The 12106-nt window shown below is 45.9% G+C and overlaps 1 protein-coding gene across 2 annotated transcripts in view; it reads right to left on the reverse strand.

Annotated features, from left to right (window-relative positions):
* rufy1 (RUN and FYVE domain containing 1) overlaps positions 1 to 330 on the reverse strand; it is a 50211-nt gene extending 49881 nt beyond the window's left edge. Inside the window, exon 1 of one of the 2 annotated variants that reach the window (XM_078231007.1) lies at positions 67 to 330. In XM_078231007.1, the coding sequence (XP_078087133.1) occupies positions 67 to 307 (241 nt within the window). In that variant the 5' untranslated portion in view covers positions 308 to 330. The remainder of the gene's footprint in view (positions 1 to 66) is intronic. The other variant, XM_078231008.1, reaches the window with a different exon arrangement.
* Positions 331 to 12106: the final 11776 nt, after the last annotated feature.

A 12106-nucleotide genomic window follows, 5' to 3' on the forward strand; every position in this document is an offset into this window, starting at 1 on the left:
CAGATGATCCTTCGTCAGAGCTTAGCCCCGCCCCTCCAGCCCTCGGCCCCGCCCCTCCAGCCCTACTTTTGCTGATGGTGTTGTCGCTGCTGCTGGCTTTGACAGCGAATCCCACGGCTGCTGATTTTAAAGCACTTCCGTAGTTCGCCGTCAGGGTCTCTGATGCTTTCCTGGCCAGCGACAGGATGGGGGTCGACCAGCCGCCATCCTCCGCGCCCCGCCCGCTGGCGGCCGGCGACGAGGGCGGCTCGGTCTCGCGGTCCGTCTCATCAGCGGCGCCGCTCAAATCCTCGGCTTCGTCCGCCATCTTGCTCCGTGCCGCAAGCACGCGTAATCACTCGCCGGGAAATCGAGCGAGAGTCACGCAGCCCGAGCAGTGGAGCCTCGAGCAATTAACCAGCGGGAGAGGGGGCACTGCGCCGGCGCAATGCAAACAATTTGTGGCCTTTTCCCTCAGCTGCATCTGAAATCTATTCCAACATCATCATCCCCTCTTCTCTGGAGCAGAATTGATTGATGTCACTGTTTTCCTTCCTTTGAAGGAATCCTGGTCCCACTACTGCAGTTGAGTTCAGAGTCTTTAAATGTCTGCCTCATTGCCATCCTGGAAAGCTGAAGTTTCTACAGGCTTCCCTTTTAATTGAAAGCTTGTCATTTAAGGACTCCCACTCCCCAAATTACATATTGTTCCCAATGTGTTTATAACTTTTATATTGGGACAACTTGTTTCTCAGGGTATCAATTCCACTGTTCTTCCACCTCCCCTAAAGTTTGGAAATGTGACTTAATTAGCCTTTCTACAATCTACCAGCTAAATTTAATACATGCAATTTAGCATGAGAGGTGAGAAATGTAATATCGTTTTGCCAGTGTCTGCAAAGACAGGCAGAAGTGAGCAGTTTCTAAGCCTAAAGACTGCTGAATATTTGACTAGCATAATAAGAACTATGAGCAGGAGTAGGCCACCTGGCCCCTCAAGCCTGCTCCGCCATTCAATAAGATCATGGCTGATCTTCTGGTGGACTCAGCTCCACTTACCCGCCTACTCACCATAACACTTAATTCCTTTACTGTTCAAAAATGTATCTATCCTTGCCTTAAAAACTTTCAATGAGGTATCCTCAACTGCTTCACTAGGCAGGGAATTCCACAGATTCACAACCCTTTGTGTGAAGAAATTCCTCCTCAACACAGTCCCAAATCCCCCTTATTCTTTTTTGCCCACACACCACCAAAGTTGTTTAGTTAAAGGAGAGGGAGAAGTGTAGGTTAATGGAGTTGAGGGTTCAGGTGAGGTTAGTAAAGTTTCCAAACCATGTAATAGAACAGAAAATATAGAAGGTGGCAGGAATCTAACCTCAGGCAGAGCAAAAAAGGTGACAAGTATGAGAAGGGAGGTGGTCAATGCAGGACTGAGGGTGTTGTACCTAAATGCGCACAGTATACGGAACAAATGAGCTTGTTGTGCACATTGAAATTGGCCTGTACAAATGTTGTGGGCAGCACAGAGACGTGGCTGCAAGGGGATCAGGGCTGGGATCTAAATATCCAAGGATATATGTCCTATCGGAAGGACACGCAGATGGGCAAAGGGGATGGTGTTGCATTATTAGCAAGGAATGAAGTTAAATCGATAGCAAGATCCGATATAGGATCAGAAGGCATTGAATCCCTGGAGGTAGAGTTGAGGAATTGCAAAGGTAAAAAGACCCTGATGGGAGTATGCACAGGCCCCCAGCAATAGTCAGGATGTGGGGCAGAAAATAAATCAGGAGATAGAAAAGGCATATAAAAAAGACAATATTACAATAATCATGGAGGACTTCAATATGCAGGTGGACTGGGAAAATCAGGTAGGTAGTGGATCCCAAGAAAAGGAATTTGTGGAATGTCGAAGAGATTTTTTTTGGAGCAGCTTGTGACAGAGCCTACTAGGAAACAGGCAATTCTGGATTTGGTGATGTGTAATGAAGCAGACTTGATTAGGGAACTTAAGGTGAAGGAACCCTTAGGGAGCAGTGACCACAATATGATAGAATTTACCCTGCAGTTTGAGAGAGAGAAGCTGGAACCAGATGTAACCATATTACAATTAAATAAAGGTAACTACAAAGACATGAGAGAGGAGCTGGCCAGAGTTGATTGGAAAGGGGGTCTGGCAGGGAAGACAATGCAACAGCAATGGCAAAGAGTTTTTGGGAGTTATATGGGAGGCACAACAGAAATTCATCCCAAGGAGGAGGAAACATGCTAAGGGGAGGACATGGCTGATGAGGGAAGTCAAGGACAGCATAAAAGCAAAAGAAAAAGCATACAAAGCAGCAAGGATTAGTGGGAAGCCAGAGGATTGGGAAGCCTTTAAAGGTGAGCAGAGGACAACTAAAAAAGCAATAAAGGGGGAGAAGATGAAGTATGAGTGTAAGCTATCTAGTAATATAAAAGAAGATAGGAAAAGTTTTTCTTAATATATAAAAGGTAAGAGTGAGGCAAAAAAGACATTGGACCACTGGAAAATGAGGCTGGAGAAGTAATAATAGGAAACAAAGAAATGGCAGAGGAACGGAATAGTTACTATGCATCAGTCTTCACGGTGGAAGACATCAATGGGATGCCAGAGCTCCAGGAACGTCAGGGGACACAGATGAGTGTAGTGTCCATCACTAAGGAGAAGGTTCAGGGGAAAATGAAAGGTCTGAAGGTGGATAAATCACCTGGACTGGATGGACTATACCCCAGGGTTCTAAAGGAGATAGCTGAGGAAATTGTGGAGGCATTGGTGGTGATCTTTCAGGAATCACTGGAGGCAGGGAGGGTACCAGAGGACTGGAAAATAGCTAATGTAACACCGCTGTTTAAGAAGGGAGGGAGGCAGCAGACAGAAAATTATAGGCCAGTTAGTCTGACTTCAGTTATTGCCAAGATTTTAGAGTCCATTATTAAAGATAAGATCGCAGAGTATGATAAAGTAGGACTGAGCATGGCTTTGTCAAGGGGAGGTCATGTCTGACAAGTCTGTTAGAGTTCTTTGAGGAGGTAACAAGGAAGTTAGATAAAGGAGAACCAGTGGACGTGATTTATTTAGATTTCCAGAAGGCCTTTGACAAGGTGCCGCATAGGAGACTGTTAAATAAGTTAAGAGCCCACGGTGTTCAGGGTAAGATCCTGGCATGGATGGAGGATTGGCTGATTGGCAGAAGGCAGAGAGTAGGCATGAAGGGGTATTTTTCAGGATGGCAGCTGGTGACTAGTGGTATGCCTCGTGGTTAGTGCTGGGACCACAACTTTTCACAATATACATTAACGATTTGGAGGAAGGAACTGTTGCTAAGGTTGCAGATGATACAAAGATATGTAGAGGGACAGGTAGTATTAAAGAAGCGGGGAGCTGCAGAAGGACTTGGACAGGTTAAGAGAGTGGGCAAAGAAGTGGCAGATGGAATACAATGTGGAAAAATGTGAGGTTATGCACTTTGGAAGGAGGAATGGAGGCATAGACTATTTTCTAAATGGGAAAATGCTTAGGAAATCAGAAACACAAAGGGACTTGGGAGTCATTGTTCAAGATTCTCTTAAGCTTAAAGTGCAGGCTCAGACGGCAGTTAGGAAGGCAAATGCAATGTTAGCATTCATGTCGAGAAGGCTAGAATACAAGAGCAGGGATGTACTTCTGAGGCTATATAAAGTTCTGGTCAGACTCCATTTGGAGTATTGTGAGCAGTTTTGGGCCCCATATCTAAGGAAGGATGTGTTGGCCTTGGAAAGGGTCCAGAGGAGGTTCACAAGAATGATCCCTGGAATGAAGATCTTGTTATATGAGGAATGGTTGAGGACTCTGGGTCTGTACTCGTTGGAGTTTAAAAGGATGAGGGGGGATCTTATTGAAACCTACAGGATACTGCGAGGCCTGGATAGAGTGGAGAGGATGTTTCCTCTAGTAGGAAAAACTAGAACCAGAGGGCACAACCTCAGGCTAAAGGGACGATCCTTTAAAACAGAGATGAGGAGGAACTTCTTCAGCCAGAAAGTGGTGAATCTGTGGAACTCTTTGCCGCAGAAGGCTGTGGAAGCCAGGTCATTGAGTGTCTTTAAGACATAGATAGATAGGTTTTTGATTAATAAGGGGATCAGGGGTTCTGGAGAAAAGGCAGGAGAATGTATCGGGTAAATACGTAGCGATAGGGGGGTAGGGGGATAGGGGGGTATATCCTGCTGTATTGTCGGGCAATACAGCAGGATATAGATAGGCTGGAAAATTGGGTGGAGAGGTGGCAGATGGAGTTTAATCCAGATAAATGCGAAGTGATGCATTTTGGAAGAAATAATGTAGGGAGGAGTTATACAATAAATGGCAGAGTCATCAGGAGTATAGAAACACAGAGGGACCTAGGTGTGCAAGTCCACAAATCCTTGAAGGTGGCAACACAGGTGGAGAAGGTGGTGAAGAAGGCATATGGTATGCTTGCCTTTATAGGACGGGGTATAGAGTATAAAAGCTGGAGTCTGATGATGCAGCTGTATAGAACGCTGGTTAGGCCACATTTGGAGTACTGCATCCAGTTCTGGTCGCCGCACTACCAGAAGGACGTGGAGGCGTTAGAGAGAGTGCAGAGAAGGTTTACCAGGATGTTGCCTGGTATGGAGGGTCTTAGCTATGAGGAGAGATTGGGTAAACTGGGGTTGTTCTCTCTGGAAAGACGGAGAATGAGGGGAGATCTAATAGAGGTGTACAAGATTATGAAGGGTATAGATAGGGTGAACGGTGGGAAGCTTTTTCCCAGGTCGGAGGTGACGATCACGAGGGGTCACGGGCTCAAGGTGAGAGGGGCGAAGTATAACTCAGATATCAGAGGGACGTTTTTTACACAGAGGGTGGTGGGGGCCTGGAATGCGCTGCCAAGTAGGGTGGTGGAGGCAGGCATGCTGACATCGTTTAAGACTTACCTGGATAGTCACATGAGCAGCCTGGGAATGGAGGGATACAAACGATTGGTCTAGTTGGACCAAGGAGCGGCACAGGCTTGGAGGGCCAAAGGGCCTGTTTCCTGTGCTGTACTGTTCTTTGTTCTTTGTAGGGCCTGGGTGGGATTCTGGTCGGTGCAGACTCGATGGGCCGAATGGCCTCTTTCTGTACTGTAGGGTTTCTATGATTTCTATTTCTAATGGGAATGAGAAAAATAGCTATGATTGAATGGTGGAGCAGACTCGATGGGCTGAGTGGCCTAATTATGCTCCTGTGTCTTATGGACTTATGGTTTGAAACTGCTGATAGGATCTGAGGCCATTGGAGGATACCTGCACATTCACAATGAGAGTTTTTCAAGAACAAGTATATAATATAGTGGGTGGCACAGTGGTTCGCACTGCTGCCTCACAGCTCCAGGGACCTGGGCTCGATTTCCTGCTTAGGTCACTGTCTGTGCAGAGTTTGCACATTCTCCTCGTGTCTGTGTGAGTTTCCTCCAAGTGCTCTGGTTTCCTCCCACAGTCCAAAGATGTGTGGGTTAGGTGCATTGCCTCTTAGTATCCCAGCATGCATAGGTTAGACGGATTAGTGGGGTAAATATGTGGGGTTACGGGGATGGGGCCTGGGTGGGATTGTTTTTGGTGCATACCAAAATGGGCCGAATGGCCTCCTTGTGCATTGTAGGGATTCTATGAACTTACTTAGCAGATTATCGATGTCATTTGACAGAATACCTCATTAACAGAACTTTCAAACAAGCGCTGAGATGTAGCTTGGCTGTGGTGAGAAGAATCCACCCCGTCAGATGCTTCCTGCATCTCAACATCTCTGCATATTGCCCTTGAAGGCCCTTTGGTGGGGAAGAGACTGTTGCCCACTTCTTTCTGGAATGTGCCTTTGCAAAGGTCTGAAGAGAGACGCATTGTTTTATTTTTGTCGAGGTCACCCCAGGGACATACATTGAGAACATCAACTGTGGCTGGAGGAACCTCAACTTGGTGAAAGATGCTCTTTGGTCTGCCGGAAACCTGCTCATCTTCCAGTGTTAAGTGTTGTCCCGCAAACAAGTGTTGCAGACTGGAACATTCCAAGGCCAAGGACTACATACTGAGGGACCCACTAAAGTTGGGCAGTCGCTGCAACGAAGCAATGGGGAAAGGTCACCACCTTAGGCCTTTCAGCCATATTATAATAAGAGTTGGAAACTGGGTAAAACCACTGGGCTGTACGTATCATATGTAATGAATCTTATTAACTGTACTTGTAAATGTAGTGATTAATATACAGTATTGGAACAAACTAATTTGTTTTGTACCTAATGTAATTAAGCTTTGAACGATCATGTTTTATACTTTTATAAATTTAATGAATAAAAAGTCCATTACAGTAATATGAAAAGGTACCACATCAAAGGTTACTACACAAGATAAGAACTCATGGTCTAAGGGGTAACATCACGAAGAGAGGATTGGTTAGCTAACAGGAAACAGAAAAGAGGGATAAATCAGGCATTTTCAGGTTGGCAAGCTGTAACCAGTGGAGTGCCATAGGAATCAGTGCTGGGACCGCAACTATTTACTATCCACATATACTTGAATGAGGGGACCAAATGATTGTTAAATTTGCTGATGACACAAAAATAGCTGGAAAAATAAGTTTTGAGGAGGACAATAAGGGGATCAGGGGTTATGGGGAAAAGGCAGGAGAACGGGGATGAGAAAAATATCAGCCATGATTGATTGGCGGAGCAGACTTGATGGGCCGAGTGGCCTAATTCTGCTATGTCTTATGGTCTTATAGTGGTGGATGTGGTCTATATGGACTTCAGCAAGGCGTTCGATAAGGTCCCCCATGCAAGACTTCTTGAGAAAGTGAGAGGGCATGGGATCCAAGGGGCTGTTGCCTTGTGGATCCAGAACTGGCTTGCCTGCAGAAGGCAGAGAGTGGCTGTGGAGGGGTCTTTCTCTGCATGGAGGTCAGTGACCAGTGGAGTGCCCCAGGGATCTGTTCTGGGACCCTTGCTGTTTGTCATTTTCATAAATGACCTGGATGAGGAAGTGGAGGGATGGGTTGGTAAGTTTGCTGACGACACCAAGGTAGGTGGTGTTGTGGATAGTTTGGAGGGATGTCAGAAGTTCCAGCGAGACATAGATAGAATGCAAGACTGGGCGGAGAAGTGGCAGATGGACTTCAACCCGGATAAGTGTGTGGTGATCCATTTTGGCAGATCCAATGGGATGAAGCAGCAGTATAATATGAAGGGTACCATTCTTAGCAGTGTAGAGGATCAGAAGGACCTTGGGGTCCGGGTCCATAGGACTCTTAAATCGGCCTCGCAGGTGGAGGATGCGGTCAAGAAGGCGTACGGCGTACTGGCCTTCATTAATCGAGGGTTTGAGTTTAGGAGTCGGGAGATAATGCTGCAGCTTTATAGGACCCTGGTTAGACCCCACTTGGAGTACTGCGCGCAGTTCTGGTCACCTCATTACAGGAAAGATGTTGAAGCCATTGAAAGGGTGCAGAGGAGATTTACAAGGATGTTGCCTGGATTGGGGAGCATGCCTTATGAGGATAGGTTGAGGGAGCTTGGTCTCTTCTCCCTGGAGAGACGAAGGATGAGAGGTGACCTGATAGAGGTTTACAAGATGTTGAGAGGTCTGGATAGGGTAGACTCTCAGAGGCTATTTCCAAGGGCTGAAATGGTTGCTACGAGAGGACACAGGTTTAAGGTGCTGGGGGGTAGGTACAGAGGAGATGTCAGGGATAAGTTTTTCACTCAGAGGGTGGTGGGTGAGTGGAATCGGCTGACGTCGGTGGTGGTGGAGGCAAACTCGTTGGGGTCTTTTAAGAGACTTCTGGATGAGTACATGGGATTTAATGGGATTGAGGGCTATAGATAGGCCTAGAGGTGGGGATGTGATCGGCGCAACTTGTGGGCCGAAGGGCCTGTTTGTGCTGTGGCTTTCTATGTTCTATAGTCTACAAAAGAAGTTCGATAGGTTAAATGAGTGGGCAGAAATTTGGCAGATGACGTATGTGACAAAATGTGAACTTGTCCACTTTGGCAGGAAGAATAGAAAAGCAGTAGAGTATTTAAATGGAAAGAGATTGCAAACTACTATGCAGAGTGACCCTGGGTGTCCTGGTCCATAAGTCACAAAAAGTTAGTATGCAGGTACAGCTTATGGTTTGTAAAGCAAATGGAATTTTGTTTTTATTACAAGTGGAATACAAAATAAAAGTAAGGAAGTTTTACTATGATTGTACAGTTGTTGAGACCACATCTAGAGTACTGTGTACAGTTTTGTTCTCCTTAGGAAAGGATATAATTACTTTGGAAGCAGTTCATGGAGGGTTAACACAACTGATTTCTGGGATATCCATTGGAGTTTAGAAGAGTGAATGGTGACCTTATTGAAATATAAAAGATCCTGAGGGGATTTGACAGGGTGGGTACTGAGAATATGTTTTCCCTTATGATAGAGACTAGAACCAAGGACGCTGGTTGAAATAGGGGGCTGGAGATGAGAATTTTTTTCTCAGAGGGTTATTAGGATGTGGAATACCCTTCCTCAGAGACCAATGGAGATAAGGCCGTTGAATATTTTAAGGCTGTGTTAGATTCTTGATTGACAATGGAGTCAAAGGTTATCGGGAATAGACAGGAACGTACAGTTGAGGGCATGATCTTATCAAGTGGTGGAATATTTGTTACTTGATGCTTAACATCAATTGAGTCCTTCTGCTTTGTCCCCACTTCTATCAGAATCCTCCTGTACATCAATATAGCAAAAACACTTTCTCAGTTCTTATTATGCAACACTATGTGTTGGCATTGGTATTTAAAACCTATAGACTCAATGGGTTTCTTGGCCATGACTGTGTGGACATCTCCCCCTGGTGGCCCACATGTGTACTAGATCAAAATCACAGTTTTGTACCAGGTCTCTCTCTTAACTCCTTTTTTGTAAAAGGCCAGAATATTGCTCCCGACCTCATTGTGCCAAATTTCCCAATTACCAAATTTCTACATTTAAGCACTCAGTCACCCACCCCTCTAACACTGATTTCATATGTGATATTTGCAATCAGATCTACAAATCAAGGTTTGGTTTAACATCACATATACGATGGCACCAACCTCGGTCTTCTTGCTGAATATTTAGAATCATAGAATCCCCGACAGTACAGAAGGAGGCCATTTGGCCCATTGAACCTGCACCAACAACAATTCCACCCTATCCCTGTAAAGCTACATATTTACATTGCTAATCCCCCTGAAACTAGGGTCAATTTAGCATAGCCAATCAACCTAACCCACACATCTTTGGACTGTGGGAGGAAACCGGAGCATCCGGTAGAAACCCACACAGACACGGGGAGAACATGCAAACTCCACACAGACTTACTCACTGAAGCAATGGATCAATCCATCATTATGCAACTTCAATTCTGATACTTTCCAATAAAATTAATTTAAAACCTGAATAATTGATGCTTCAACAATCAAGAGTCAAAAGTAACAATTTTAAATAAGAATGTCCTCCATAGTCCAATACATGTTCCAGAAATTCTCAAACAGATTGCTCAAAGATTTACATAGCTTCCAATTTATTACACAAGCTTGTAAAATCTTTAATTAAATGTTATCATTTGCTGTTCACCCTCAGATAATTTGTGTCCAACACATTTTGTGCCAGTTGTGTACATTGCAATGCTGTGAATTTCTCCGTCTTAATTGGTTATTTCCTACTTTTTATAAATCACCAGACCAAAATGTTCTCCATTTTCTCTGACAAACAATCTCTGACATAATGACAATTTCACCCCATCATACAGATCTAAAAATAATCACATAAACTATCTAAAACATGTGTCCATAGATGGCAACAAGTATCTTCTCCTCCTCTATGTTAGCCCAGAGGAGTGGCAATTGAATCGATTACCACTCTGTTTATAATACATACCTTGAAATCCAGCATTTCCACTAGGCCAGGCGAGATTTGTGTTATGCAGCAGCTTCCTGAGGCCTGCAGTCGAGGGCAGCTCAGCTGAAATTCAGTAAACAATGCTTCTTTTTTACATGGCATTAGCTGCCTTATAAAGCAGATCAGTTTAAAGGCCCAGCCATTAAAAGGTCATGGAGGGTAATAAGTGTATAAGGTAAGTGGGCAGGATTGGTGGGGGGAGTGGTGACCCTGTCCCAGGGTTGGATTGGCTGGTGGGGGTTGGGTGGTCAGTGGAGGGACGTGGTGGTCAAATAGTCCGGGGGGCATCAGGTGGCTCGCAGAGGCATGGACTGGGTAGTTTGCAAAGGGATCAAGTGGTCAATGGTGATATATTGTGGGTGAGGGGAGAGAGCAGGTGGTCCAGGGGTGGGTCAGAGAGGGGTGGGTTAGGTAGTCAGTGGTGATATATTGTGGGTGAGGGGAGAGAGCAGGTGGTCCAGGGGTGGGTCAGAGAGGGGTGGGTTAGGTAGTCAGTGGATTGGGGCGGAGGGGGGGGGGGGTGCCGAGTGGTCCATGGATATGTCAGGTGATTAGTGAGGGGGGAAAGTCAGGTGATTGGAGGGTCTAATGGTCAGGGGGGTTGGATGGTTTAGGGAGTGCAGTTGGGTGGGGTTATAGTCGGGATGTTATTCAAGCGGGGTGTAATTAATGGGGGTTGTATTTGGTAGCAGTGCAGCAATGTCTGTGAGGTGGTGTGGTCGAGGCATCCTATGCAGGTCTGGGGGGCTTAATGGCATAGCATCGGTGGTCGGCAGGGTGGGGCCATTGGGGATATGGAGGAGGGGGGGGTCCTGTGGGCTGTCGGTGGCCGCTGTGGGTGCCCGTGGGGGATCAGGGAAATGGATGGGGTTTGGGGGGTAGCTGGTTTTCCCAAGGGGGAGTTGGGGAAGGTCAGAAGCCAGAAATGATTTTAATTCTTCTAACTTTTTCTCGGTAGCTATTACTGTAGGATAGTTGGAACCACCTGAAGTTTGCAATTTAAATCTCATTTTCAGATGGTTCAAAAACAATTGGCCATCGGAGGTTTGAACTTCCTGGCCAATTGCTGTGCAATCCTAATTTCTGGGGTGGGTCTCATCCTAGGGGTTCTCCAGATAGACTGCGATGGAGCTCAGAAGTCACAAACCATTGTTTATTGTATCCTACCATTGCAGACACACTAGGAGTTTGTTAGTGGCAACAAAACCCCGTCTTCATACTGAAGACCCTCCCTCATGTTGGATGACACTATTGCCACGCTATTTGGATATACTAAAAACAGACCGAACAATCTCAATACCGAGCACCCACGAGGTGTTGTGGCCCCCGCAATCTGTAACAATGTGGCTTAGCATAGTCGTCAGAGCGAGCAGTGGAGAGATTCCTTGCAAGCCATGCCCCCTTTTATGACAGTAGCTATCATATTCCGATAAGTAAAGAGTTTGAATGTCCCAAAGCTTCTTTGAAAATCCGGGGAGTGAAAGTAAATGTGTGAGGGTAGGTAATGAGGTAGGCTAGGTGAGGGGTAGGATGGGTGAGTGGATATGTAGGATAAGTGGATAAGGGGGTAGGGTAGATGAGAGGGTAGGGTGACAGGTGGGTAGGATGGTGAGCTTGGGTCAGGTCGGGTTGAGGGGCTAGTCAGCTGATGGTGGCTAGTCATGTCGCATTGGGGGGAGGTTAAGTCAGGTCGGGTCAGAGGTGAGTCTTGGGATGGGGGTGTGGTGGGGTGTCGGGGGATGGCGGGCGGTCAGTGTGAATGACATGGTCAGTTGCATAGCGACCCAGCAGCTTGACTAGGACTTTTCTGTCTAACACTTCCTGGGTAATTATTCCGATTGGTAAGTAGGAGCATTCAAAGTCTCTGCCTCTAATTCAGAGTTGAAGACCTCTTCAGAGGGTCCCAGAGCAGGGGAATTGTCCATCGGAACTTCAAACTTTCCAGCCAATTCCCATGGAGTTATTGCATTCGGACTTCCAAGGGGCCCCATAGTGTATTTTGCAGGGTTTATTTGGTCTCCAATTATCCAGAGACCGGAAGATCTGAGCAACAGCCTTTTTCTGCGTCTCTCAAGTGACTGGAATAGAAAATTTATTAACAAATTCGGGTTATAAAGTGAGAAATAGATGCTTTACTTGTTTTCAAAATTCAAGT

Source organism: Mustelus asterias, chromosome 16 (genome assembly GCF_964213995.1).
Source record: "Mustelus asterias chromosome 16, sMusAst1.hap1.1, whole genome shotgun sequence".
Lineage (NCBI taxonomy): Eukaryota > Metazoa > Chordata > Chondrichthyes > Carcharhiniformes > Triakidae > Mustelus > Mustelus asterias.